Below are 26,963 nucleotides of genomic sequence, written 5' to 3' on the forward strand. Positions count from 1 at the left end.
AGGCGCTTGCCCCTACTGGGGCTTGCGACTAAGATCCTGACTCCACTGACTTCATCCCAGGTTGTTATCCGGACCCACCGAGCAGGACAGAGTGCGCGCCTGCCCTGTTCGGATTCGGATGTGAACCGTAAAATTAAAGGGCCACGGCGATCGAGGCTGACGTCGCCGCGAGTGGTGGTGCAGCGTGGGAAAGCATGTGCCCCTGACGAGAGCGTGGCCGACGAATCTGGCGGGACGGGCTCGACAGAGCCAGCGCAGTGGACTCGTCTCAACGCTGCGATTCCGGCAGCGACCGCGAAGGCATGATGTGCCGGCGGTCAATGGCATGGCAGAGCGCGGCCCCAGGGCGACGATTGGGCGTGTCGCGCAGACTGCTAGCGCTGGGGCAGGGCGAGGGGAGCGGGCCAGGATGGCGCGGATGGGCCGCCAGGACCGCCAATTCGCTGCCGGCAGGTGTCGGCGGCCGCATACAGGGCCGGCAATCAGAGAATCAGAGGGCATGGCGGGCTGCGGTGCCAGGTGTTTGTGCGGCGAGGCTGCGTGCGCGCGGCCGCCTGCCACAGGGCATGGGGCACGGCGCATGGGGCATGGGGCATGCCAGTAGAGCCCGTAGCGGCAGTGTGTACATACGGGCATACAGTAGTGGACGTCGCTCGCCCAGCGCTGCCAGGGCCGGCTGGCGCACGCTCGCCGGCCCCCGCCTGTCGCACTGCTGGCGCCGCCCACAGCCCACAACGTCGCCGTGCGCTAGGTCCGAGCCAGGACACCTTGGACGTGAGGCCCTGGCGACATGAGCAATATCGTGGCCCCGGCGCGCTGCCCAACCTCGAGTCGCTCCCTGTCGACGACGGCCGCCGCCCTGGTCGATGGCTCAAGCGTGCCTCGTGCAGCCGCAGCGCCGCCGCCCGTTCGGGTTGCGACACGGCGCCGCGAGGCCGCGAGCGGTGGTGGGCGCGGCGCAATGCTGATGATCGCAGTGAGCAGCAACGCACTCGGCTGGGGCATGGCGCCGTCCGCTGGCCAGACGGACAGCATCTAGTGGCATGCCCACAGTACCCAGGTGCTGCACTGCAGACAGCCATCCGCCGCCACGCCCTTGCGCCCTCCCTCCTCCTCCCGCCAGCGGCGCGGGGCCTGCCCACCGTGCGCGCTTGCTCTCGCCGACTGCCGGCTCGCTGCTCGCTGCTCGACCGCGCCCGAGGCACCACTCCACTAGGTACGACCTGGCCTGCCAGGGTGCCACTGGCGTACACACTCTCTTCTGCCTCTCGGTGTCTGTGTCTGTGCCTCTGCCTCTGCCTCTGCCTCTGCCTCTACCGCCGCGCCGTCCCGCCGCTCCATGCTGCCCTAGGCTAGTCGCTCCATCCGCGCCTCGTCTCCGCAACTGCCCTGGCTCGCTCCATCTTAAGCAGCGCACGCCCTCCCTCCGGAGCACACAGTCCTGCGTCTCGTCCTCCTTCCTGCATATGCCCGCAGGAGGCAGCATGTCGTCCGCCTCCCTCGCCTCCTATTACGCTCGCCTGCTGCGACGTTCGTCCGCATCCAAATACAGCAGCCCTGCAGCCACCCTCGTCGTCTGAGCCGCGGATCTCGGACGCCGCCTGCCTGCTGCTGCCCTGCCGTGCTGCCCTCGTGTCCTCGACCCGGCCTGGCATCGATTGCATTCAAGTGCCGTCCATACCCACCCCGTTCCCGCCACCCGGCACTTCCCCTACGCACCTCGCCACAATGGTCGACGATTCCCACAACCAACCCTACCACACCTCGCCGGGTACTACTTGGGGACGTAGCCCGCAGTTCTACCCGCACTCCCACCACGGCACGCCCGCCCAAGAGTTCTCCAGCTTTCACTTCGGATCACCGTCGATCCCCATGAACGCGGGCACCTTCGAAGCGTCGATGCCTCAACGACCGGTCCACCAACAGTTGCAGCCGTTGGTCATGCCGCAATGGCCGTCGATGCTGAACAGTCAATCGCAACCGACTTTCCAACACACCTATCCGCAGCCTGTGCAACCCATCCAGCCGATGGCTTTGGCGCCTCTCCCGACTCCTGTGTCAGCAACATCGTCGAGATCGGCCTCGACGCCCCGCAAGACCTTGACGGACAGCGACCGCAAGGCAATGTGTTTGTATGCCGAAGAGAACCCAACGGCAAAGCAAACGGAAATTGGATGTTCGTCACCTGCCCTGTTGAGAACTAGAAAGGATTTTTGCTGACCATGAAACAGCACGTTTTGGCGTTGAAAGAAGGTTCGTGGGTGTTCGTTGATTGTTCCGATCGTTTTCTGATCATTTCTCACAGCACCGTTTCGAAAGTATTACGACAAAAGGAGAAGTACCTGTCCCACGACGATGGTAGCCGATCGCCTGCCAAGCGTCTCAAGGGTCGATCACCAGATATCGAGCGCGCTCTCGCGAATTGGGCAAAGAATCAAGTAAGCATGAACGTTGCAACCAACCATTCTTGTTCACTGCTAAATCGTTCCAAAGGAGAAAAAGGGGGTACCATTATCAGACGAACTCATCCGTCATCAGGCTCGCGCCTTTTCTGCAACATCGAGCAATCCGGAAAGCGCGTCAACCCTGAGTTCAAGCTGGCTCGAGAAGTTCAAATTCAAGAACAACCTAATGGGCGCACGATCTAGGAAAGGATCCGCCATCGAAGATACTGACGACACATCACTCACGGCATCTACCTTACATACACCAAACAACGTGTCGCCTTCGTCGGATCGAGAATCAAATTCCCCTGAGGAAGAGCTTGACGGAGCGCCTGGGCCTGAAAGCTCAAAATTGGAAAGTCCGGACGCTTACTCTGACTTCAAAGGCTCGCAGCTCCACTCGGAAAGCCATAACTCCCTGAACAGCGCTTTCACAGATGCGCCCAACTCCTTTTCTCCTGCGGCGTTGAGCCCTGCATCCCCCTTCTTCACACCAGAGTCAGCAACATCGGCTAGCCCATTCATCGGTCAATTCGGAAGATTGTCAGTTCCAACCTGCTCCGACGCAAACGTCCACGCGCACAGAGTACGCAGCCAGACATTTCCACTCCTGGATCAATACATGTCCGACGTCGGCGGCACATCAATCGAACACCCCGCACCCAAATACATGCTCCACACGCAAGTCGAAGATATGTCGGAGCCGCTACCACATCTCAACTCAGCAATCGACGGCATGCACGCCGAGAACCGACCGCACACCATCACACCTTCAGACATGATGCGCCCTCCTCCGCTGCCCTCAAACATGACCGCGCCGCGCTCCCTCACGCCGGCCTCGTCGTCGGCAAACTTTTCGGCAACGAGCCCCGAGGAAGCCCAGAAGGCGATGGAAGTCGTCCTAAGCTTCTTCGAGCAGCAACCCAACGGCTTCCTCGACATGCAGGAGAGCATCACCGTCGGCAAGCTGATGGAGAAATTGCGGCTGCAGACGCGAACTGGCTGAATCGCGTACTACGTGTTGCTCTTCACCCACCCGTTCACTTCGACCCGCCAGGCGTTCCCCCCCGGTCCGCGGGTTCTTGTATTCTGGCTCTTGCATTCCGCTTCTACAACACCCTTTCAAGGATACTTATTTCTTCGGCGAAAACGGCGTTCGATCTCGGCACTCTATAATCATTTGAATCTACGGATTCCAACAACGGCGGGCAGGCGGGAATGAAAACTTTGGGCTGCATTTTGGGAGATTGTCCTCCACCCCTCATCCATCATCGAGGGTGGCATCGGACTGGATCGGAATTTAGAAATTGGAATAGGAATTGGACATACGGGCCGATCGGCCAAGCCGACAGGAAGGCCTATGTAAACAGGGCCCAACGGTGCGCTTGTCAGAGAGAGCGTTCGGGGGAAACATACGGACAACGGGGAAATGTAACTACAAATCTGTGTTTTTTGCTCTTTGATCGGAAGCCACGGCATTCAAACACGATGGCGTTGCGCACGCGCATCGGGATCGAAAAAAATTTCGCCCAACACAGAATGGAACGGGATGGACTGCGCTGCTCACGCGGCTGATTGGGGGTGTTGTTGAATTTGGGGTTCGGTCTTGGACATTGGATTGGGGTAACGCACGCGACATTGGATTCGATTGGGGTGCGGTTATTGTGGGATTAGGGGCTGTTTTCTTTTTGGGTCCTCGTGGGCGGGTTTGGCTCGTTGGCTCGTTGGGCTGGTTAAGGTGACGTGGTAATCACTTTTTTCTTTTTCTTCTCTCTCTCTCTTGATCCACTATTCTTTTCACCCTATTTCTTTCCGGCTTTCTTGGCGCAAAGCGTGGGATGTTGGGATGGTGGGATGGTGGGAGAGAAAGGAACAGCATGTGGAGTGGACTGGAAAGCAGATCCGTGTATTTTCTGACTGACGATCACTCGAGTCAAATTCCATTGTCTATCTCGGCCGTCGAGTTGAGTTGGGCCGACTTCCTAGCTATTTCCCAACGCAGACAACCCTGTCTACTCTATGCCTCCATCCAAATCCGAGCCCCCAAACCACACTGAGGCCAGGTAATCTATCCTACTCTAAATTCTCAGGAAACAGCCTCCCAAACACAACCTCAACGACATCCACCACAAGCCCTTTGTTAACCCAAGCATCCGCAAACAACAACTCCAGCTCCCCCTCCACCTCGGCGCACATCGCCTCCACATCGCTCGTCGCGAAATAAACCTTGCGCACGACGGGCGGCACGACCCCGACGATCGCGCGCGCGCACTCGCGGCGGATGGCAGCCGCTTCAGTGGCGTCGGGCGGGCTGCGCGGCGCGCCGAGCGCGTTGGACGGGAAGAGGGCGGCGCGCGCGGCGTGCAGGGCGGGCGCCAGGTGGGACGGGGAGAGGGCGTGGGCGTGGAGGGTCGTGGAGAGGAGTCTGGATGGGGGCGGAGGCGTTAGCGTTTGTCTTCAATTTTTTCTTTTTGGGCTTTGTTCTTGGGGTTGCGGTCGGGGCAGCGCCCGTGGGACGGGATGTGTGGGCGAGGTGAGGCGGCATGCCGGCCGGCCGAGCAGGCATGGAATGGCATGGGCATGTAACGTGAGCGCTCGCATATGCGAGGCGAGGCTGCGGGTGCGGGTGTGAAGGATGGAGGCTAGGGGATTGCGACCGGGAGGGGAAGGGAAGGGGAGTGGTGGAGGGATGGTCGGGGGCAGAATGTGCGGTTTGGCGACTCGCGAGCGGCGAGCAGGGGTTGCGGTTCCTCAAGACGAACTGGCGTGCTTCCTTCTGGCATTCCGATAGTGGAAATCGATAGGACGGCGGAGATGCAGCACGCTGCCTGCCGGAATTGTTTGTTGGTCCACGACGAGGCCCTGACGTCGGATATCGACTCGTCAGGCTCGCGCCTCCCTTCACCCTGGATCCTTGCAGAAATCGGCGTTTGGGTTTGGGCCGCACGAAGGGCCGCTTTGCCGCCACGGGAAGGGCGATTGGCACCGGTGGTCCGCCTGGCCCGAACCTTGAGGTACGTGCATCGCCATGCCATGCAAGTCTCTATGCGACGTCTTCATGGGCAGTGCGTGCCGTTGGTGTGGTGGTGGTATCGGCGAAAGCGTAGTGCTGCCCAACAGCTGAGCTGCGTCGGCTGTGATTTGTCCATGATCCTTGGCTAGTCGAGTACCCGCTGTGTTGGTTACGAGGTTTCAGCAGGAAACGCCGCAGCGTGGCACAGCCCTTCAAGGCCATGCGTTGCGCATGAAGCTAGCAGCTGTCGGCTGCGGGGTTCGATCGTAGTCGCAATCAGCCGGCTGATGAGAGCCACTAAACGCCATCATGCACGTCGATAAGACACGGCTGAGCAAGGGGCGGGCCGTCACATCAGGGCATTGGCGGAATCGAAGTCATATGACTTGTAGCGCATGCGGTCGCCCGTCCATGCATGCCAGGTAGCTTTGCAGGGACAGCGAATGGTCGCGACTGATGCTCCTTATGTATACCTGAGTGGTGGGCGTTGTGGGCCTGTTCGGGCTTGTTGCACGAGCGAAACGAAGGAGTGCTGACTGGGGTGTGTTGAGCGGTTGAAAGAAACGTGCTTGCTTACCTGTCCAATCTGCTGTCTGTGCAACACAGCTGTCCGGGGCCAACTAGCAGCAGCCACTGCATCAATGACAGCATGCCTGTCAGCCATGGCATGCGCTCCTGAAGACGTGTGATCGTTGAGAGGCAAGTCCAGACCATCATGCCCAGAATCGGCACCTTGCGCGAATCTGACGATAGATGATGCAGATCCGGACTGCTCCAGCCGGCCTCGTCGCCGACAATGTCATGTGAAGGGAGGCCCTCCATCTTAGCTTCTCGTTGACGGCCCGATCGTGCAGGTGAAGACGAAGCATGCATGAGAGCTACAACCCACGAGCGCAGTACAAGCCATACGAGCCACGCGGATTGCATCAGGGTCCAAAACGTAGTGCTTAGTCTTTCGAGTCGGCTGTACTCAGGCTGTTGGCTGGACGGGTCCGTCGTTTCGCCTTTCTCAGATAGCAATCCAAACTGCGCAAGACGATGACCTTGCGGCTGATCTGCGTCTGGGGGCGACGGGACAAGATCGGGGCGGATGGTGTATATCACTTTTGTGATACCTTCCCAGATGAGCCAGCCCTCACACGCCTTGCCGCATACTCCATTGTGGAATATCATTTCAGACAAGATCTCAGAGACCAGGACTTGGAGACAGGGATTCTGGTGTTCCTCTTGGGGCAAAAGGAGTGACAAAGCACGGTTCACCACCATTTGACACCAGGCGCTTTCGTTCTCCTGTTGGTCTGCGAGTTGCTCCGGGGAGTTCGGAACTGGAGACAATGCAGGATGCGGTCGCAGATTGTGATATAAGATGCGGTTGGTCCTCCCAGGATTGGAATGCTGCACACCTCGAGATGCGATCCGAACGGCTACGCTGTGCATTAGTCAAGTCTGAAGGGGTTATTTGAGGCTCTAGACTGACCATCGATATGCTCGGCAAGCAGTCCTGGCAGCTCTTCGAACACGAGGTGTTCCATGTCGACATTTCTGAGACGCTGTTCCAGACCGCGGGTGCAATGAGCAATGATCTGCACGACATTGGCGACGAAATCCTGGTCTGGCGTAATCTTGTTGTACCAGCTCTGGACGAACAAGTTCAAAACCACGGCTATTAGGGCATAAAGCTGCACGTCGATTTCATTGGAGCTGGTGAGAGGCGGAAGGAGTTCCTCAAGAGGTTTTGAATCAACATCGTCCGCGGCGTCTGCACTGGATCCGGTCGCGTTGAGCTGCTTGCAAAACGTACGCTTGATGTAGCTGACCGTCGCCTCGTCTGGGGCTTTGCGCACTGGACCATGCTGCTGGTCTGGCTTCTCGCCACGACCGACGAGTGTGGCAAATCTGCTTGCCTGGCGAGCGTGCCTGGCTGGCCGCCGCGCGCCTTGAGCCATGCTTCAGCGGGTCGCTCGCATGTTATCCGCGCACCTTGTTTGGATAACGAGATCCGGAGAGCGCTTGGGTCGGTGTACTCACGTGGTTTGCCAAACCTCAGGCGTCAACAGCAAGCGACGGAAGAGCGGCCGTACCCGCAGAAGGCTCGCCTTGGCGCGATTGCGTGCTCGCCAGGCGAGGTGGTCGTTGCTATTTCCAGGCAGAAAGTGCCTGATACACCTCAGATCGCCCTCTGGACGTCTATACCATTGCCATACCGTTGCCCGTTTTTCGCGGCTTTACCTGACACCCACGGTGCCAACCATCGCGACGCATACTGCTGCTTCACTGGCCACGTAACACTTTTCCGATCAGGGCCTAGCCTCTACCCGAACGAGCAAACTGCCGCACCCCAATGCTCTGCTTGCCCAACGTGCGCCCTCCTCCGCAGCCTGGTGACTTCTCGGTTATCTGCTGTCTTAATGGCGCTGCTGGTTTGTGAGCGGAAAGGGCCGGCTGGAGGCGGTAAAGATGCGTATCACGAGTAGGATGGCAGCATGCCACCATGCACCGAGAGCTCAAAGGCAGGGCATATCATCAGGAAGGTGAGGTATTTCTCGTGAGGTGTTTTTTGTCTCACAACCTTTTGCTCTGCCTGCTCCAAACGTTGTTTGCAGCGCTCCTCCAAACCCACAAATCATGTTGCCCAGGCTTGCTCTCCGTGGCAAATGCCATCTGGCTCCGCTGCCGCGATCCACCCTCTCGGACCGTTTTATAGGTCGGCGACATCATCTCACTGTGTCCACCTGTTGCCCTACCCCATATTATTTCTCCCTCCTCCGCCATTCCTCCCACCTTGCAACTTGCCAACATTCACTACACTCTCAAATCCCAATCCAATCCATGATGCAAGCCACCAAGCCCCGCGACTCCACACGTCCGTCGCCGGAGCCTGCTGGCAGCTTTGACGGCCTCGTTGCTTCGATTAATAAGATCCTGGGGCCTAGCAACGGCATCGATAGCGCCGGCGTCAACGTGGAAGACATTCAGAATGCCATGCGTGCATATTCATCACGAGAAACCGACTGGGCCAACTACGCCCTTGCCGACTCCAGCCGGGCCTACACTCGCAACCTTGTAGACAACTGCAACGGCAAGTCTAACTTGCTGATTCTGGTCTGGAATCCAGGCAAAGGCAGTCCGATTCACGATCACGCCAATGCCCACTGCGTCATGAAAGTATTGAAGGGCACTTTGAGGGAGACGCTGTACGGCTGGCCTTGTCAACGCGCAGATAATCCCGTTGCGTGCGCTCGAGGCTCGCAACCATCCGATCCCGACTGTCCCAGCGCAGAGCACACTTGCTCCGCTGGCCCGGGACCGCTAGAGCCTGCTGCACTGCAAATACAGAGGGATACTGCATACGGCCTGGACCAAGTGACCTACATGAGCGACAAGCTAGGCCTCCACCGCATCATGAATCCCAGCGACTCTGAAGTCGCTGTAAGCTTGCACCTGTATACAGTATGTAACATGTTCTGTGCTCTTGAACCACTGTCTTGTCGAGACTAACAACCATCCAGCCACCCAACGCGGCAAAACACGGCTGCCACATTTTCGATCCATCGACAGGCAAGAAGAGCCACGTTAGTCAATGTGGCTGGTACTCCGAGTTTGGCGTGAAGGTGTGATTGCGAGGGACGATGGCAATGAAACCTAATGACATGAGCATATCCATTTCCTGAACGGCGTTTGTAGCGGCGGCGTTATTGCAGGAAGTGCCTCTCGGTGCTTCAACGGCCGAAGCACGCGGGCAATCGGCGCAAACGGCATCTAAAACTTTGTACTTCGTCTATTATCTTTGCTTCTCCTATTAAAGAATTCAACACCATTCTCGTCGTGGCGTTGTGAGGGCGTGGAGCAAGAAGAACACGTCCGCAGCTCCTACAAAAATCCAAAACTTTGCTCCCCTCAATCACGCAATACGCATCGAAAATTGCATCTTCAAACTTCGGAACCCGGGAGAAATTGAACGTCACACTTTTGTGGGTATGAACAAATATATTATTGATCGCATTGACAGAATGTACATTACTGTAGTGAAGCATGACACGCGGCTAAGAGCCGGAAAAGCCTATGTTGGCTCGGTTGTCGTCGATCACCCTTCCGTACCTACAGATATAACAGTCAGCATTCAGACACATCGATTAATGCAAGAACAAGACAGGCGGCAACTCACTCTAGCAATAGACGGAAGAACCAGACCTCAAAGTCCTCGTTCCTCAGCGCTTTCTTCGCCCAGTCTCTGCCGGCCTCGGCCATTCTCACACCTTGGGCTTTGCCCTCATCCTCACCTGCAAAGTACCGCACGGCTTCCAAGCCTTCCTCGCCACGTAGTGAGAGCGGGATGTAGTGCACCCACGGCTTGATCCACTCCTCGTGCCACTCACGGAAGACGGCCATCTTGAACGTCAAGCTGTGCGACTCCAGAAAGGCGTAGAAGCGGCCGGAGAAGGCGTTGCCGTCGATGTCGAGCAGGTACTTGTACCGCCAGGCATCCTGCTGGTTGGCCGGGTCGACGATGTCGAAGAACTCACGCTGTGCGTCGCAGTCGCCCGGGTCGCATTGTCCAATGTGCGAGAAGTGCACGTCCATGATCTCCTTGTAGTCCTGGCGGGGCACTTCGCGCGTCTGCCACTCCGGCGGCGCGGTCGAGGAGTCTTTGTTGGCGTTCGCGAGGACTTTGGCCTGGTCCGGCGCGTTCATCTTGCGCACGAAGTGCTGCCGATGCTGTCTGCGCCAGCCGCCGTCGCGGCTGAATCCGCCGGTCGTGCTGCCGCGCCACCAGAGTTTGCTTTCCTTTTCTTGCCATTCCATGTCGCGGTGTTCCTCGTAGGAGACTTTGCCGTACCAGTACCACGGGCTTGGGTAGAGGATGTCCTGAAAGCTGCTCATTTTGCTCTGGCTGAAGATGGGGATGAGTTCGTGGACGACGTTGAAAGCATTTGGACGGTCGAAGAAGCCGTGCGTTTTGGAGAAAGATGGCGAGTTGCACACGTCTGAGAAGGCGGTTTGATTGTAGACGAAGCCGAGATCGCCAAGGGCGTAAGCGGTGAGATTGTCGAAAGATTCAGAATCATCAAGCACAGCCCGCGCTGGACTGTCAGGAGAGCAAGACATCCGTGAAGGAATCCAAACGGGCTGGTGAGCAAAGACGTTGAACCGTGTGGTCTTGACCTCGGCGATGCGTTGGCCGTTGTTCAAGTCTTTCGGACGCGGCGAGAAGGCGTTGTTGAGCGCAGTGTTGCCAAAAGCTGCAGGCATACTTTCGGTTTTGGCGGTTTGAATGAATTTGGACAGCGCATCGTGCGGTACGACGACTCTAGGCTCGTCGTGGATGTTGAAGGCCAGATCCATATCTGGCAGGTACTGGACGAATTTTTCCATCATGCCGACAGTAGCCTCCTGTTGCCATTCCTGCCCATTCTCGATGTGCACAGCTTTGCCGTCACGGATGAGGAGGCCGATCAAGTTGTTGGGTCCAAAGCCAAGAGCCTCTTTCACACGTCCTCTTATTGTCGCTGGTGAGAGCGCCCAGAAAGGGAGCAGCGAATGGTAGATCGAGTCGTATTCGTCAATCAGTTGCACGTTTCGCTCTTTCGCAAAAGCATACCATTTGTCGAAATGTGGCGGCGGAGGAATCTGATATCGGCGTCTATATTCCGCGACTGCGGCTTCCAGGCTCTTAGACTGGGAGCCAAGTGTTTGCATCCAAGACTCTTCAGAGGAACGAATGAGCTGATCCACAGGATGCGACTTGGTGTCCGTGTATTGTACGGGTTGCAGCGGTTGTGGTGCCGGGCCCATGGACACGCCGTCGACAGGTCCAGCCCTCAGACCAGGCGCGACCGGGATAATGACAGACTGGCGAAGATGCATAATAGCCAGGGCAAAGAAGGAAAGTACGGTGATCAAAGTGAGGAGTTTCGAGGCTCGCATCATCTTCCTTGATCCGAACGTGTCCGTCTCGTCTAAGAACACGAAGGCAGATGCTGCAGACAGAATAGCAAACCATAGCCTGCCCATAGAGAAACCGACAATCAGCTGTGAGCAAGCGGCAGCAGCCAAAGGGATGAGGCTGGTCATGAACGCGCCCTGCCTCGTAATCTATGATCCGCGATGTTAGCAAGATGGCGGATCCCAGCAGGTGCGGTTTTTGCAAGGAAGGCGCCAGGCGCTCGAGCTTCGACGCATGGCTCTTTCTCCGTAAGAGGTATAATGAGGACAGACCTTCACTTACCATTAACAACAACGAAGAGTACACAACAACATGCATCAACACAGCGCCAACCGCCACCGCGAACGCCAGGTAGCCGTGGCGCGACGCCCAATTACCGCTCATGGACTGACCTGCCCACCCGTGATACGCAAGCCCGCCAAAACGCCAGCTCTCAAGCATGGCAGACGCAGCCATCGTAGCACCGGCCGCGGCCGCGCACGCGTCGCGTATTATATCCGCTGTGCTACTCCCTCCACTACGCTCAGCATCCTCGGGCTGTGCTAGAAAGCCGTTGGCGGAATAGATCACGCTGCTGCCATTGCTGCGCGACTGCTGCGCAAGTCCTCTAGCACGCTCGACGAGCAAAATGCCAGCAGCAGTCACGAGCGCATACGACAGCCCGAGAGCGATTCGAGTATTCGAGCCTACAGACGCAGACAACACGGCTAGCGCTGTCGCCGTCAGAGTGAGCAGCGACGTCTTGGAACCAGCGACAGGCGCCGGCGCCGGCTTGTCCAGCGAACCAGCATGATCTCCTGAGCCGGTCTCATTCACAGACAAGACCGAGCCAGAAGCGAAATGTACAATGATCGGAAGCAGAGCCTACGTAAAGTCTCAGCCGGTGCTCTTATCCTATAGCCTCCAGGGTGTCAAAGAACCTTAGCCCACCATATTGCCCTCCCATCAACCGCCTTGTCGCACACCTGCGCCAGCGCAAACAGTGCGCCCGCCGCCCATGCTGTCTTCTTCGCAGGTGTTACATCGAGCAAGCTCTTTGCGCCGGTCTTAAGGGAGAATAGAATACATGTGAAGAACCATGCGAAGGCACTGGTGAGGAGAGAGTGCTTGCTCGGAGTTCCGATGTTGGCGATCAAGGATGCGACAAAAAGAAGCGCTGGAAGCGCTACACGCGACCGAGAAGAAGCATCGGGCTGCAAGCGTAATAGCGGCGAGGGCATATTATCGCTGGAACATTATTGTACAAGAATGGTCTCTCTAGACCGGATGTAAGCTGAGCGCTGGATATTGAGAGTTGGATAGGGGTGTACGCTTGATACCGGGCGTAGGGATCAGTACTGGGTGAAGAGCTCACTGATCTCCCTTCTAGTATCTTACCGACAGCCCAGGTGTTAATCTGGGCCGACCACTCACCGACTGACACTGTAAAACGGTCTTTGTTCTTGCATGATGCAACTCACGCAACTAACATGCAGTGGCAGAATCACTTGTATTTACAGAGTCTAAAATATGTGCTGGCAAGCGTGAGCACTCAGAGGTGGTGGGATCTGTCGTCGGGCAATACCGTTTGGTTGTACGACTGGATGAGAGTGGACCATTCGGTCTTGTTGCACATTAGAGTAAGTATAATGTATGTACAGAACTCCGTTCAAAACTTGAACTCTCCTCGATCAGCAACCGCTCCGAGCACAGAGTCTCCCAACGATTTCGCAACTGTCCTCAATCTCTGCTGTAACCATTGCCGCTGTGGCTCTGGGACATTCTCCGTACTGACAGCTACCGCGAGAGGCCAGGCCAAGAGGCCCGCCAGCTTCGGTGGTATGACAGACTCTCCATTAACGTCTTGTTTGCCCGCATTGAAGAAGAACGGGACATCGCGACACATTTCGGCGGAGATGGACTCCAGGTTCGCTCGCATCCGGTTTCGCTTCCAAATAAGATGTTCGTGGTCGGTGCTACTCTGCATGCGCATGGCAACGAACTTGATGAAGATGCTGTTGATTATCAGGCGGAGGGCACGCTGGCGTAACCAAATGGAGGCATGGCCATGAGATGCGTATGAGTTGGAGGCTTCATGGTAGGTCATTAGGTCACCAAATTCTTCCGGTGTATTATCAAGAGTCGCACTGCGACCAGCTTCCCACTCTTCGGGGACGGAGTGCATCCAGTCGACAAGATCGTTTTCTAGCTCCTTCCCCGTATGAGCTAGATGTTCTAGATCAGGAACACTTGTCGGAAGAGCGGACGTGTCCTTCGAGAAGAACGCAAGTGTGCGCGATCGAAAGGCTGCTGTGCGGACCATGAAAGAGTCGATCTGTAGGGCAGGCCCGGTCTCTCCGAATTGCTCTCCATGTTGAAGCCAATCCGGAACAGTCTGGCCGCGTAAGATTGAGGCACGAACCTGAAATGGTGAGCAAATGTATTAAACACTTCAGCCTTATTGTTTGGAGCTCACAATTTGCCTTCGTACAACTCGATCGAGTGTCAAATTGCTCTTGTCAGCACGCTCACGCCGCACCTTCATGAGCCCCACCGCGCCTTCGTAATGACAGAACACGTTCGTGAATCTCGACCCTACCGCATCATCTTGACGCACGGCCGTCTTGGAGGCGTCAACACTGTATCTAATGTTTTCAAAATATCCCATCATGATAGTTGTCAGAAGCAACGCATCCATAGTTTCGTTTGCTTGTCCGCAGACAGCTTGCTGTGTTCTGGCGAGACACTGCAGATACGATTTATCAGCCTTCGCCAATGCGTGTGGAATGTTTTGAGCTCTGGAAAATGTGGCTTGAGAAAGTGTCGAGACTGCGAGATGAAGACACGATCCAGGCTTTGCCGTGGTCCAATAGGGGATCACATGGGCTTGCCACTCGTGTGCTGCCTCGATGAGGTCCTCAGCCCGCGAAAGGTAGGAGGACGCCCAGTATTGGAGCGCATGTTCTGCAACAGGTACGGTAATTGCCACCTGGGGCGATTGCTTCGTGACGCCTAGAGAGATCGGCTTGTTGGCTTGAGAACCGCGCGGTCGCCTCGCCTTGCCCTGCGCAAAGGCATTTTCGGATTTGAAGTGGAAGCCCGCGAAATCGTTCGGGTTCCAGACGCATTCCCTATTAGATTTTTGACACTTGCTGCAGATCGGCTGAAGGCTGTCACACTTTATGCGGCGTTGCACGCATGTTCTGCAACCTCGGGCCGGGAAGACCATGACGCTGTGGCTTGATGTATTGGAACCAGGATCGAGGTTGGCGGGGATGACGGCATTATTAAAGGCATGGAAATGCGATATGGCCTTATTAGTCGTACATGTGCACCACTCCTTGGACGCTGCCGGGGGATGAGGTCGGGTGGGCGGACGTGGCGCTGAGTGTGGAGAACCATGTGGGAGCCGCTCGGTTGCAGCGCAACACGGCAACCCAGACTATCGACTCCTCATTTCCCGGGCTCTTTTAGGCGTCCAGACGAGCATAATCGCCACTAGTAGACTGGCTCGATAATCACAGACATCGAAGATGGCGTCAGAAAAGGTCTTCAATGCTCTTAAGCGCTTCTCCACCTGCGATGTACGAGGCCTCAACTTGCTATCAGTCGCTACCGTTCGAGCTAACATCTCGCATAGATCGGCGACGCTCTCGTGAAGCTGAATGTCCCATACGGCGGTTATCTGCATGGTCTCAAAATGTTCTCACCACTTCAGCAGGCCGGTGAAACCAAGATATTCGGTCCAGCGTACACAGTACAGCTGGTCGACGCAACCAACACCAGTGCTCCGAAGCCAGCCGGGCACTTTGCAGACAGCATCGAGAAAGATAGTGTTGTGTTCATCTCACAGCCAAAAGGGTTCTATTCTGCATGCTGGGGAGGGCTGATGAGCACGCGAGCGAAGTATCTCGGCGCGAAAGGCGTCGTGATTGATGGCTGCTTTCGCGATATCAACGAACACCGCGAGATGGAATTTCCTGTATGTATGTGTGGGCGCCCAATCGCTTCTTCCGCTAATCATTTCCTCCAGTTATTCGCCAAAACCTCTTCAAGTCTGGGAAACAACACGTTCACAAGAGCGTCCGCTCTGAACGTCCCTGTAGAATTCACTTCCCCTGAGCAGATCCGGCCATGTACGATCCATCCTGGTGATCTGATTGTGGCGGATGCCGACGGTGTCGTTGTAATCCCTCCCAGCAAGGCAGAAGAGTGCCTCGGGATATGCGAAGAGCGCGCCAAAATCGACGAGCTGACCATGGAAGCATTGAGGAAGGGCGAGGAGATGGGCGCCACCCTGGCCAGACTGAGAAAATGAAAAAATGATGGTCATGACTGACATGAATTCAATTTGGTAATTACTCAGTGGCCTACTCGGCAACTTTAACGACGACCTTCCCGAAATGGCCGCCGCTGTACAAATACTTGAGAGCGTCTTTCGCCTCGTCAAACTTGAACGTGCGATCGATGACCGGGTGGATGTCATGCTTGCTGTAGAACTGCACCATCTCCTCAAACCTGTCCTTCGGGCCGTTAAGCATGCCCTTGAGAGTAACATTGCGACGGAGGGCAAGCACGTTCGTGTTTAGCCTGTCACCCGCCTCGTCTTCCTTGCCACTGAGATAGCCGATGCAGCTGATACAGCCACCAAAAGCAATGGAGTCGAAGCTCTTGCGAAGAGTCTTTGCAGCACCGCACTCGAAAATGATGTCGGCGCCAACATTGTTGGTGATGCGCATCACCTCATCCTGCCACTCGGGGTTGGAACGATAGTTGATGGTGAAATCCGCGCCCATGGACGTGGCCTTCTCGAGCTTCTCGTCAGAAGAAGATGTGACGATCGTCTTGAATCCGGCAGCGTGGGCGATCTGCAGCCCGGAGATAGAGACACCGCCAGTTCCCTGGAGAAGGACGAATTTGTCACCCGAGCTCGTCGCAGGTTGGTTCATGGGCTGCTGCCAGTTGATGGACATCCAGGCGGTGACGGCAGCAATCGGGAGACACGCCGCCTCCTCGTCAGAGAGGTGGTCCGGTGCGGCAACAAGTGCATTCGCGTCGAAATAGCGGTATTCGCTGAGGACACCGGGCAAGGGCAAGCCAAGGCCAGAAGTCATCCCTTCGGCGTTGATGACTCCAGTCAGATGCTTTTGGTTGAAGATGCTCATGACACGAGTACCGGTCTTGAGGGCGTCGTTACCGGCAACGACAGTGCCGCACATGTCCGAGCCTGGTACTAGAGCCTGGGGCTTGCCAATGGTCTTGTGGTGGTTGTACAAGCCCATGCACACCTCAGTGTCACGGTAGTTGAGGGACACGGCGTGGATCTTTACGAGGACCTGTCCATCTTGAGGGGCAGGAAGCTCGCCAGTTTCATAGTGAAGGTTGTCCAGTCCGTCCTGTTCAGTGGACCACTGCTTGATCTGCTGGGGTGGCATGATGCTGGTGTGTGCTTGAGGGCTTGACTTCCAATGTTCTGAATGTTGTATCTGTCAAGGAGGAAATGAACGGGTCTTCACCTACTCTTATAAATCTGAGGGCATTGATGTTTCCTACACGATTACCAACATGTCAGGCACCTCACTTAGGCCAAGGTGGAAGTGCGGGTCTCGTCCGGCGTTTCAACGAGTGTGCGGCGAGCATGATATCAGTGCTTACCTAGCTTTTCTGCACTGCCTGAGGCCAACGCGGACGTTTGCCCGAGCTGGAGTCCACATCGTGATGGCAGCTGAGACGGACATGGCTCGGTGAGCTCGGATGCGGCTCCGCAGGCCTCAGGCAGCCAAAGCCAGCTCGCGGCAGATTGCCGTCCACGCCGTCATCGCCCAACGGGCAACTCAGGCAGCCAACCCTGAGCGCGGATTACTGGGAGCGCGAATCGTGAACAGGAACGACTGCGCGTCTCCCAAACAACACGACACTGTTGCATTTCGTTCATCTGGATCTGCCTTGTTCTGATCAGTTGTGACAGTTGCCGCATGGTCACGACCAAATCCCGCGAACCATCCAGTCTCTCCTCTCCTGCTCCCTCACCATGGCTACCTCTTCACTCGGCTCCGACATCTTCGCCATACTCTCCCTCCTGATCATTTCGGTCCTGGTACTGCTTCTGTTACGACATTATCTTCCATTGCGTAGCACTCCAGGTTACCTTTTAGTACCAGTCTTCCTAGCCCTTGCACTGCCTTGCAGCATCATCTTGTTGGTTCCGATAGACCTGGCCTCTACCGAAAATGCCGACAGTGAAGGCCCCAAGCGAGGAATCTGGCTGCCTGAACGAGCAGTCTTTGTGGCATGGAGGATCACATACTGGTTGACTTTTGTTCTGACCTGGTTCATCCTGCCGCTCATGGGCGAGTATTGTGATTCGGGTTTCCGGGATCCAAAAGACAGGATGGTACATTCTCTAAGAAGCAATGCGCGCTACCAGCTCATTGTCCTTGGTACATCGATAGCTGGCTTGGTCTACTTTATCCTCCAAAATGGTTTCCACGGAGAGAGCATCAAGGGTCTTGTTATGGCTTTGGCATACGCCTGGGGTTTGATTCTTGCGATAGGACTCATGGGACATGGTCTTGTGGCAATGCCAAGGAGATTATTCAAGAACGCGAGTCTGAGTGAACGATTGAGACGTGTGCAGTCACAAGCACCCAAAACGAAAGAGAAGCTGGACGAAGCGCTAGAGGAATTGGAGAATTTGGAGAATACTGCATTGCAAATGAAAAGCCGGAAGAGCGGGACAAGCTTGGATACTCAAGATTGGATAGATGAATTGGTCGAGACATCGTCCATGCCAGATTCAAGGCCTGGCGCAAACGCTGCCGTTCGCTCGACAAACCAAAGCATTCCCGCTGTGATCACCGAGAGGTATCTCGCCGATCTGACGAGGAAACTAAAGCGTGCCCGCCACAAGAAAGCACGATTCGCGGACGAGTGGACACATCTTTGCCAGCAAGCTCAAGACATCCAGACCGTCATGGATTCTGCTACATCACGGAAGCTGGAGTTCGGTCGCGAGAGACCTGGGGCTCGCAATATGAAGATTCTCTCTCCAACCCTGCGATTTTACTTGCATTTCTACGCGACACCGTATCTTCGGATCGCTCTGTCGGTCTTCTTCGCCGCTGCCTCCATTCTAGTTGTATGGAGTGAAGTCGTGAGCTCGTTCTCCTCAAAGCTCTCGATCATTGGTCTAACTGTGGTACATCACCCGTATTCTGACCATGGCCAAGTGCCATTCCTCGGGCAATTGGTCGCAGCTGCATGGCTCCTCTACATGGATGCTTGCGCCCTCTACGCAATTTCCGACGTCAAGGTTTGGGGCAACCGCGCGTTGGTCAAGCGTCAGACGTATGCAGAAAGTGCATGTTGGTACAGCTTGCAAGTCGCCAAGTTGACGGTACCACTCAGCTTCAACTTCATCACCATGATGCCCGCTTCGGTGTACAAGGAGACAAGCTTTTATCACTTTCTAGGCAAGCTTGTCAACCTGACACCGCTAGGCAGTGGCTTCAGTACTTACTTTCCTTGTTTCATATTGGTACCAGCTCTTGCGACGCTCTTCAATCTCTACGGAAAGACGAAGAAAATCATCGGATTTGGTGTGCTAGAGGACGATAGTATCGACAATCCTTCAGGCTTTGGCACAGGCGGCTGGCGTGAGGGCCGTGCGCTTATTGAACGTGAGAATCAGTCCAGAGGCGAAGGTTCAGGCGTAGGACTGTCCCCACGCGGTGCCTCACTGGACCTCGAGCGAGGTACTGGTAGTGCTGGCACCTCAACGCCCGCGCGCCGCTCACAACAAGCGCCGCTCCTTCCTGGCGCTGCGAACAATGACCCACGCGTGCGAGAGGCCAACCGACAGTTCAACAGCATCACGAATCAGGAGGAGCCTGAAGATGATTCGGCACGTCACTTTTATCAAGATTTCACCGAGAGGGTAAAGAATACCTTTGACACAGTCGATCGGCCTGAATGGATGCAAAATTTGGGCAGCGGTCTCACGATGCCTACCTGGATGAAGAACGACGACAGAGACAACGACGGAGGCAGTGCTCTGAAGCGATGGTTCGGAGGACGGGCCGAAGACGGTCGTGTAAGGCTTTGAAGGTTTAGAACATGTTGGGTTTAGCGATGGCGTTTCGGGACATTATTAGTGAGAGCTCTTAGACTGCTCTTTGCATTGTGTACCATAGCTAATGAAGTCAACAGCCCAAGCATCACGCATTTGTTGCTTCTTAGGGCGCTGCAGGCAAAGCTCTTTGATTGACTTCGCTCTCAGTCCAAAACCATTTCAGCTGCCTCGTGATACTTGGGCGGATCTGGCGCTCGACAGCCGTCAAACGTAAGTAAAATCATGGTTTAGCTGGCTCTCTTGTCAACAAAGAAGTCTCACCGATAAGGCTTGACCTACGCGATAGATGCAAGTCCAGATCGTGCCATGGCTGGCTGGGAGAGCAAGCGAGTCGTGGCTTTGGTGGGGTGATGTGTGTCCCGCGTCCTGAGCAAGGATGCCGAACTCTTCAGGAACCTTGTCGCGCTACATCCTCTGAATACATGCCAGGAACAGCTATTCCCCACTTATCTTGACAAGCATTTGCCGCGTGGATTTAGACCACATGGCAGCGTTTAGGCAATGGCTGTGGAGCTACGCTGCGCATGGCGCTCTTGGAAGGTGAGGTTTGGGACTACGCGATCAGCCATTTCAGCCCTCGCAAGCCGCTTTCTATATAATCATGCCACACGGTCATGAGAGCAGGTCAATTGCTAAGGAGACGATCACCACCACGCCAATATGCGATTGGTAGGCCTTATAATGCTTGGAAGGTATAAGACTGTGACGACTGCGTCCTGCCTTTCCTGATTGTCAAGCAAGGCACTTCCAGAGCAAGCAGACAACCATGCTTCGACTTATCTTGAACTTGCTTCTCGCTTACTCCGCCTTGGTTTTCGCCTTGCCGGATGTGGAAGGCCCGTCTAACCCTTGAACTTTGGTACCAAAACTATGCTGATTTTCTCCTGTAGCGAGAAGGCGGCAAAGAGATAAAGTCATTCGCGTCACTGAAGGACAGTCGATTCAGGCTGCGATAGACTCGGCACCCCGTGGCAGTCGCATTGAGGTCGGGCCTGGTGTTTATTCGCAACAGATCACGATCAAGAAGAATGGCATCACTCTCGTTGGCAAAGGCGCGAAGCTCGAGCCTCCGGAGACTTTCGTCGACAACGAGTGTACCAGATTCGCCGGCGATCTGCCAGAACCTTTAGGCCCTACTCAAGCAGGAATCTGTGTTACTGGAGGCGACCTCAGCCTTGACGAATACCAAGCAGAGCACCGCAAAGTGAACTCCGTCGGCAAGCCCGTCAAAGATGTGACGATCACGGGATTCACTGTCAGCGGATTCCTTGGCTTCAACATCCTCGTGCTCGGTGCCGAGAACGCCAACGTGTACGGCAACACGCTCGAGAACGGTCCTGTCTACGGATTTCTTACCGCTGGCTCCAGGAACACGAGGGTGACAGACAACAAAATCTCATCGGCCGTTCCGGGCTTTAACTTCGTGGCCTTGTGCATGGACAACTTCTCGAAAGTCAAGGTCTCCCACAACAGGATTTCAGACTACTTCGTCGGCCTGTGCGTCCAGACCGACGGAGCAGACGTCGAGGAAAACGAAGTCAGCAACGTCTGCTACGGCGCTTTCGTCGATCCCGGTGTTCAAGGCGCTCGTGTCCGCAATAACCATATAACGGGCGTGAACCCTATTTGTGAATCGTTCGGTGGGGTTGCAGGCGGCGTACAGATGTCTGGCAGCATCGGCACCAAAGTCGAGGGCAACTATATCGAAGGCTTCAGCGGTGCTCAAGCTGCTGGTGTCGGCATCGTCGACGAGCTCTGCCAATTCCCTTCACTTGGGTGCATCAAGTTCGGCCCGCCGCCGATCATTGCCAAAGACAACCGCGTCAAAGGAAACACATTCGGAGTGAATCCGCTAGATATCTTCTTGGGCGCGCCTGGCAACGGCAATGTTGTGAAGAACAACGATTGCGATATCTCAGTGCCTCCAGAACTCTGCGCCTGAGATCCAAAAATATGGTCAATCGGTTTCAAAATTGGCATGGTGACTTGTTTTTTCCTTGATACGATGACCTGGAATGTTCTTCTGCGAGTCGTGAAAACTGGTCGCAAATAGTTGCCTAGTAATCAACTTTGTTTCGATCTGCTGACCACGGTCACGCCATGCCATTTCCACACACAATTTGTCTTCAGCCACCTAGGTCTCTAGCCTCTGGCCTCCATTCTTGGATTCGTTTGGCGAAGAACCACGTGCAACGTCTGCAGTTATTGAGACGTGCTAACGTAATCCCCTGATTGCCTGAGGCTGGATATCAGGCTGTATTGGGCGGCAATGTTCGAGGCCTGGTTCGAACTTTACGGAAGCCAAGTAGTGGGGCTCAGCAAGCTCTTTGTGCCGATTTCAGTACTCTTCTCGGGATTCGCTTCTCTGCTAGAGTGTTCTATCGCTTCATGTGCTCCATTGTGCAAGTCGAACTGTCACAGCAATTATATCCTACCTGATCTGTTCGTATCCGGGGTATCATTTGTCGCGCCCAAAACCATCCGCAATCGTGAATCGTTTCCTGCTCTTGTCGAACGTGTCATCCACCCCCTCTCTCCCGCCTCTTCTTCTCCTTTGCTTCGCGCTTTGCCCTCTGTTCCTCTGCCATGCGCCGCTGGATCTTCAGCTCCATGTTGTGCTGATCCACAAGCGCGCGCAGCTCCTTCTCGATCTGCTCATTCTTTTCCTTGGCCCTCTGTCGTGCGCGTAGGCGCTCCTTCAGCGCTTCGACGTGCGTGTCGATTTCGGCCTGGACAGCGGTTCGCAGGTCTGAGGGCGTGCCGATGGTTGCTTTGTGGCTCAAGAAGTCCTTTGGGAACATATCAATTTCCGGGTCCAGTCCCGGTCCGCCTTCTAGGTAGCCGCCGGGATGCGTGAGCCTGATGCCCGGGATCGCGCTGGCGTAGATCCGGCGCGCGTCGTTGAGCGGCAAAGGGAGCTCTCCTTCTTGAATGTCTGGCAGGCTGGCTGCAAGGATGTCGTTTGCGCGTATTGACACACCTTCCTCCGGGGCTTCATCGCTGTCGTCGGGTATGACCCGTATTCCATTGTCTGTTTTTGCATCGGGGTCAAGCAGAGTCTGGACAAGACTGTCTTCGAAGTCGGTACTGTACTTGAGCTCGTGCGGAACGTAATTGGCGTAGGCGCGGTCAGGATTATCATCAGCAGGCGGTGATGGGCCGACTGCGGCGCTGGGAGAGACCATTTTTAGAGGTGTGGTGATGGACGACTAGAGCGTGATGCGATCGCAAATGCGACTTTGGCTCGCGTGGCTCTACTGTGGAGCCGAGGTCGGGGTCGCTGGCGGGCGGCTGAACAGCGCGTGCCCATTAACGTTATTGTATCCTTCACACCAACAACAAACTGATACAAATACCCAAGCGCTTACCGTGCTACTAGTTGAAAGACGATACAGCAGTTGCTGACAGTGTTACCTTTCGAAACTCACGAGTAATAAGTCTGGTCCGCCTGCATGTGAAGCCTGCAAGCCCGCACCTGGAGGCTCCTCACCAGCAGTTCTCTCCGAGCTATAGTGGATGATCAACGAATAGTGCCTCGCTGTGCGGCACGCCGATGGTTTAATCTCTATGAGGCGCCTTCTACGCCTTACGCCATTCCTCTTCAACGCGACTTTGTTATTGCACGGCGGATACGCATTCGGCAGGCTGCATGAATGGGCTGCGAGTTGGCTGCGTCGACCGCTGCGCTTTTCGCCCGCGACACGCTACAAGGCACCATTCGAACGACATTCTTGAACTCCACAGCTTCCATGAAGAAGCAGGCAAAGAAAATGTAGTGATTGATCTACTTCGCTGCAGCCAAGCATGATCTGGGATGCCAGGCAAAGTGTGAAATCTCTATGATGGTGATGATGATAGAATCCTACGCGACCGACCCTTGCCATGGTCGACGAATCCAGACCCAGTGTAGGTAGCGTCCCAACCCAGTGCACAGCTTTGATGTCAACCATGCCCGGGGGAGACTCGCGATACGACCGTGTTCGACGTTGGATGCGACGCTGTGAAGCCCACTTGAGACAACCATCAAGCAATTTTGGCGAAACGTGGGGTGATGACCCTTGAGTGTTCACTTTCATGCTTCTCAGCCAGACCGCGCAATTCTGCAGCAAGGAGCAGTCCAAACAGTCAGGTATGTCGACGGGTTCAAAAGTAAATGCATTCGAGTTATCTATCGTTTTCAAACGGGCTTCTGGCAATGTGAGTGCCCTCAACAAGTCACGAAGACATCCATGCGGTGTCACGGAGGAGCAGGACCTGACTACCGCTCCAGGTTGGCACGCGAGACGGGTGCCGATCGATGTCGTCTTCGCGCAGCAACACCCTGGCAGTAGTAATGAATACGCGCGATGCACATGTGATGCGCCACGCGCGTCGAGCGGCTGTGTCACAGCTTCTGCGATTTGACATCTCGCTCAATCTGTTCCTCATTCACCCCTCGGGCGAGGCCGCACATGCGCAAGGGCGAAATAGTCGCCAATAGCGAGGCGAATAGCATACGGACCGGCAAGTATTGCGGCGGAAAGACGCCTTAGGTGCGTACTACCCCCGCTGGTAGACGCATAATGATAGTCAAATATGCAGGCGCAGGGACCCATGCATATCCCAAGATCTAAGAGATCAGCACCGTTTTCCGAAACCACCGATGAAGCCCCACTCGCCCCGGCTGCCAAACTCTCGACCCAGGTACCTGGGCTTCCGACACGAGTTGACGTGAGATACTCCAGGAATCGTGCCTTGAATGAACCAGGAAGCCGGGATTGGCATCGAGGAGACTTGGAATGGCTTCGAGATCGAAAGTCTGCATTGTCAATAGGTTTTGCGACCGCAATCCTCAATCAACGCGAACCGCTACGTAGCTGTCTCACGACGGCTGGCAAGCCAGAGATGGTATCCACGTGTACTGTAGTCGCAACCCCCGGGTCGGGATAATGCTCTACGCACTCCAGACTCTCCGTTTACTTGCGCAATCAGGAAGCGCCAGAGCCTATCGTCCCCAACAATAAGGTCCCTCGGGTTGTTGATAATGCTCCACAGCCGTTGACAAGCCGCGCTAGCGTGTGCATCTCAAGACTTCCCCGGTGAACCCAGAATTCTTAGGTTCCGTTGACACCATCCCGGGTGTGGCAAGACGTCGATTGCGCGCGATAATTCATGGTGCCTAGCCGTGATTGTGTGTGTCCGAGCAAGATTGAAATGAGCGAAATGGCCGACCGATCTCGGATACCCACTTCGCAGGACCCTTGCACTATCGCTTTGGACATAAGATTGTTCTGCGATACATGTCTCTCGAACGAGGGTCACCAAGAGACCCCACTAAGAGACAACGGCTATAGCACCCCACCAGCTGGGCCCTTTGGGGCGACTCGGCTCAGAACCCAATTTACTCCCTACCTTTGTTGTCTTGTGCACAGCGTTTGACGGCCCGCAGACGCCGCACTGTCATCCAAAGGACCCTCCCTCTAGCCGAGAGCTTCCACCTCTCGAATCGTCTGGCTTTTACTAACCTTGTGCCTGTTTCAGACCAGCAGGTCTAAAGATCGACAATCCGTAGCGGGTTCCACGAGCCAGGGCCCCAACGATCTCCCATGGCCATAGCAGATGGGATCGTATAAGGGCATGGTGGGACACACCCCTTCTCTCTTTGTCTTTCCTTTCGGCACAATCTGATCTCTACGCGTCCCGATCGTTTGGAAACCTACGGCAAGGGTCAACCGCTTCTTCGCTTGTACATTCAGCAGCGCCTCGCAACAATGGATGTTGTACCGACGGGCATGGAGGACACAGCGTCCATTTCTGGACACACCTCGCAGGGAGCAATTTACGCCGTCTGCATCATCTTCACGCTTTTCATGGGCCTGATTGTGGCTGCTCGGATCTTCACTCGAACCCTTGTCGCTAAGCAAGCTGGTCTGGACGATGCGTTGATCGTTGTTGCCGCGGTGTTCTCCATTCTCTCCTGCATCATGACCTACCGCGAAGCTGTCGAGGGTATGGGCAAGCATGTTTGGGATCCCTCGATCGACCTGATCACTATGTCTCTTTTCTTCTGGGGTGCGCTCTGGTCATACTACGCGGCTCTCGGCTTCACGAAGCTTTCTATCCTGCTACAGTACCTGCGCATCTTCCCCCAGATCACTTTTCGCAGGATCTGCTTCGTCATGATCGGCATCACGGTGTTCTGGACTCTCTGGGCCGTCTTCAGCTCTATGATCATGTGCTTGCCCGTGTCCGTTTTCTGGACTACGAAGGATTTTTTTCACGATCCGCGTTGCCTGCCTCGTCTGGAGACCTGGTAAGCGTTTTGCATCCCCGAGAAGCGACGAGCTTGTAAACTAATATACTTACCTCAGGTATGCCAACGCTGCTATCAACCTGGTCAGCGACTTTGTCACTGCCCTGCTGCCGATTGGCGTCATCAGATCCCTGGAGATTCCTAAGCGTCAGAAGAAACTTTTGTACGCAGTCTTCTGCATTGGGTTCATGTAAGTGTCCGCTCTCAGCATTTTCAGGAATACTAGCTGACTCTTCGCAGCACGTGCATCATTTCTGCCCTGCGCTTGGTGTTCATCTACCCCATGACCACTAACATGGATCAGACTTGGCACTCGCCTATGTTCTCCATCTGGTCCTGCGTCGAGATGAACGTCGCCATTTTCTGTTCCTGCGCTCCTACCCTCAAGGGTCTCATCCAGCGTGTCTGGCCCAAGTTCCTGTCCACCATCGGCTCCCGCTACGCCTCTGCTCGTGGCTCCGGCCAAGGCAGTTCCGGTCGCGAGGACTCCCAAGCCACCGCTGTCAACTCCAAGACATCCGCCTCTGGCAGCTCCAACGACTCTCTTCACAAGGCCAACGACATCTCCCACGTGGAGGCCCAGTCTTGCGAGAAGCCTGCTTCCGGCTTCCTCGGTTTCCGCCGCAGCCTCTTCAAGCCGTTCTCCAAGGGCACGAACCACAGCCTCGCCAGCTGCTACGGCAACTCAAACAGCGACGACGACATCATGTTCGAAGACGACAGTGCGCGCCTCCGCAAGGGCAGCTCGACCCCTTCAAAAATGTACGAGGACGACAAGGGCATTGAGGTCCAAACTACCGTCGACCAATACATTGAGCCTAGGGCGCCCTCAAGGGCGTCTAGGGCGTCTAGGGCGGACGAGGCCACCAAGACGTCGGTCCATGGAGCTGGCTCCGTGGCGATGAGCCCCTTTGAGGACGACGAGCAGGAGGAGCGTGACCTTCAGAGGGCCGCCTGGTCTTCTTGATCGCCTTGAGGAGGCAAATTTCCTTTGTTTTACACATGTACTTTTGTAATATTCACCTTCCCACGGGATGAGTAGAGGGCGGCTTTTTGTTCGTTTTGTAAGATTCTATGGAGGAGACAGTGCATAGACGCTTTGTGATACCCAAGTTCCACATACCCACGTTACTATACTACACTATATCAATTCATTTCTT

General features: G+C 55.5%; 11 protein-coding genes across 11 annotated transcripts; 6 read left to right on the top strand and 5 right to left on the bottom strand.

The window, feature by feature from the left end:
• The first annotated feature begins 1,245 nt into the window (after nucleotides 1-1,245).
• Nucleotides 1,246-4,464, top strand: WHR41_01664 (uncharacterized protein). Its single transcript, XM_069370270.1, has 4 exons — nucleotides 1,246-2,176; nucleotides 2,232-2,253; nucleotides 2,306-2,438; nucleotides 2,494-4,464. Exons 1-4 carry the CDS (start codon nucleotides 1,729-1,731, stop codon nucleotides 3,448-3,450), a joined length of 1,560 nt encoding a protein of 519 aa, XP_069232626.1. The 5' UTR covers nucleotides 1,246-1,728; the 3' UTR covers nucleotides 3,451-4,464.
• Nucleotides 4,465-4,517: 53 nt separating this feature from the next.
• WHR41_01665 (uncharacterized protein) lies at nucleotides 4,518-7,459 on the bottom strand (the record flags this gene model as incomplete). Its single annotated transcript, XM_069370271.1, has 3 exons — nucleotides 6,935-7,459; nucleotides 6,035-6,881; nucleotides 4,518-4,869 (listed from the first exon to the last, which is right to left on the bottom strand). Exons 1-3 carry the CDS (start codon nucleotides 7,401-7,403, stop codon nucleotides 4,518-4,520), a joined length of 1,668 nt encoding a protein of 555 aa, XP_069232625.1. The 5' UTR covers nucleotides 7,404-7,459.
• Nucleotides 7,460-7,736: 277 nt separating this feature from the next.
• Nucleotides 7,737-9,358, top strand: WHR41_01666 (uncharacterized protein). The gene is made up of 2 exons (XM_069370272.1): nucleotides 7,737-8,907; nucleotides 8,967-9,358. Exons 1-2 carry the CDS (start codon nucleotides 8,083-8,085, stop codon nucleotides 9,072-9,074), a joined length of 933 nt encoding a protein of 310 aa, XP_069232628.1. The 5' UTR covers nucleotides 7,737-8,082; the 3' UTR covers nucleotides 9,075-9,358.
• Nucleotides 9,359-9,407: 49 nt separating this feature from the next.
• On the bottom strand, nucleotides 9,408-12,697 carry WHR41_01667 (uncharacterized protein). The gene is made up of 4 exons (XM_069370273.1): nucleotides 12,322-12,697; nucleotides 11,684-12,265; nucleotides 9,623-11,550; nucleotides 9,408-9,555 (listed from the first exon to the last, which is right to left on the bottom strand). The coding sequence occupies exons 1-4, from the start codon at nucleotides 12,619-12,621 to the stop codon at nucleotides 9,501-9,503; spliced, it is 2,865 nt and encodes a 954-aa protein (XP_069232627.1). The 5' UTR covers nucleotides 12,622-12,697; the 3' UTR covers nucleotides 9,408-9,500.
• A 284-nt stretch (nucleotides 12,698-12,981) lies between these two features.
• On the bottom strand, nucleotides 12,982-14,732 carry WHR41_01668 (uncharacterized protein). The gene is made up of 2 exons (XM_069370274.1): nucleotides 13,857-14,732; nucleotides 12,982-13,802 (listed from the first exon to the last, which is right to left on the bottom strand). Exons 1-2 carry the CDS (start codon nucleotides 14,607-14,609, stop codon nucleotides 13,050-13,052), a joined length of 1,506 nt encoding a protein of 501 aa, XP_069232634.1. The 5' UTR covers nucleotides 14,610-14,732; the 3' UTR covers nucleotides 12,982-13,049.
• A 101-nt stretch (nucleotides 14,733-14,833) lies between these two features.
• On the top strand, nucleotides 14,834-16,015 carry WHR41_01669 (uncharacterized protein). Its single transcript, XM_069370275.1, has 3 exons — nucleotides 14,834-14,964; nucleotides 15,021-15,362; nucleotides 15,414-16,015. Exons 1-3 carry the CDS (start codon nucleotides 14,914-14,916, stop codon nucleotides 15,696-15,698), a joined length of 678 nt encoding a protein of 225 aa, XP_069232633.1. The 5' UTR covers nucleotides 14,834-14,913; the 3' UTR covers nucleotides 15,699-16,015.
• On the bottom strand, nucleotides 15,751-16,815 carry WHR41_01670 (uncharacterized protein; the record flags this gene model as incomplete). The annotated part of the gene is made up of 1 exon (XM_069370276.1): nucleotides 15,751-16,815. One exon carries the CDS (start codon nucleotides 16,813-16,815, stop codon nucleotides 15,751-15,753), a length of 1,065 nt encoding a protein of 354 aa, XP_069232849.1.
• A 596-nt stretch (nucleotides 16,816-17,411) lies between these two features.
• WHR41_01671 (uncharacterized protein) lies at nucleotides 17,412-19,484 on the top strand (the record flags this gene model as incomplete). The annotated part of the gene is made up of 1 exon (XM_069370277.1): nucleotides 17,412-19,484. One exon carries the CDS (start codon nucleotides 17,412-17,414, stop codon nucleotides 19,482-19,484), a length of 2,073 nt encoding a protein of 690 aa, XP_069232850.1.
• A 687-nt stretch (nucleotides 19,485-20,171) lies between these two features.
• WHR41_01672 (uncharacterized protein) lies at nucleotides 20,172-21,453 on the top strand (the record flags this gene model as incomplete). Its single annotated transcript, XM_069370278.1, has 2 exons — nucleotides 20,172-20,180; nucleotides 20,458-21,453. The coding sequence occupies 2 exons, from the start codon at nucleotides 20,172-20,174 to the stop codon at nucleotides 21,451-21,453; spliced, it is 1,005 nt and encodes a 334-aa protein (XP_069232847.1).
• A 577-nt stretch (nucleotides 21,454-22,030) lies between these two features.
• WHR41_01673 (uncharacterized protein) lies at nucleotides 22,031-22,696 on the bottom strand (the record flags this gene model as incomplete). Its single annotated transcript, XM_069370279.1, has 1 exon — nucleotides 22,031-22,696. One exon carries the CDS (start codon nucleotides 22,694-22,696, stop codon nucleotides 22,031-22,033), a length of 666 nt encoding a protein of 221 aa, XP_069232848.1.
• A 2,565-nt stretch (nucleotides 22,697-25,261) lies between these two features.
• On the top strand, nucleotides 25,262-26,857 carry WHR41_01674 (uncharacterized protein; the record flags this gene model as incomplete). Its single annotated transcript, XM_069370280.1, has 3 exons — nucleotides 25,262-25,803; nucleotides 25,862-25,993; nucleotides 26,044-26,857. The coding sequence occupies 3 exons, from the start codon at nucleotides 25,262-25,264 to the stop codon at nucleotides 26,768-26,770; spliced, it is 1,401 nt and encodes a 466-aa protein (XP_069232853.1). The 3' UTR covers nucleotides 26,771-26,857.
• Between the last annotated feature and the right edge of the window lie 106 nt (nucleotides 26,858-26,963).

The sequence above is a fragment of the Cladosporium halotolerans genome (assembly GCF_011745625.1).
Source record: "Cladosporium halotolerans strain TM138-S3 chromosome Unknown Sca4, whole genome shotgun sequence".
Lineage (NCBI taxonomy): Eukaryota > Fungi > Ascomycota > Dothideomycetes > Cladosporiales > Cladosporiaceae > Cladosporium > Cladosporium halotolerans.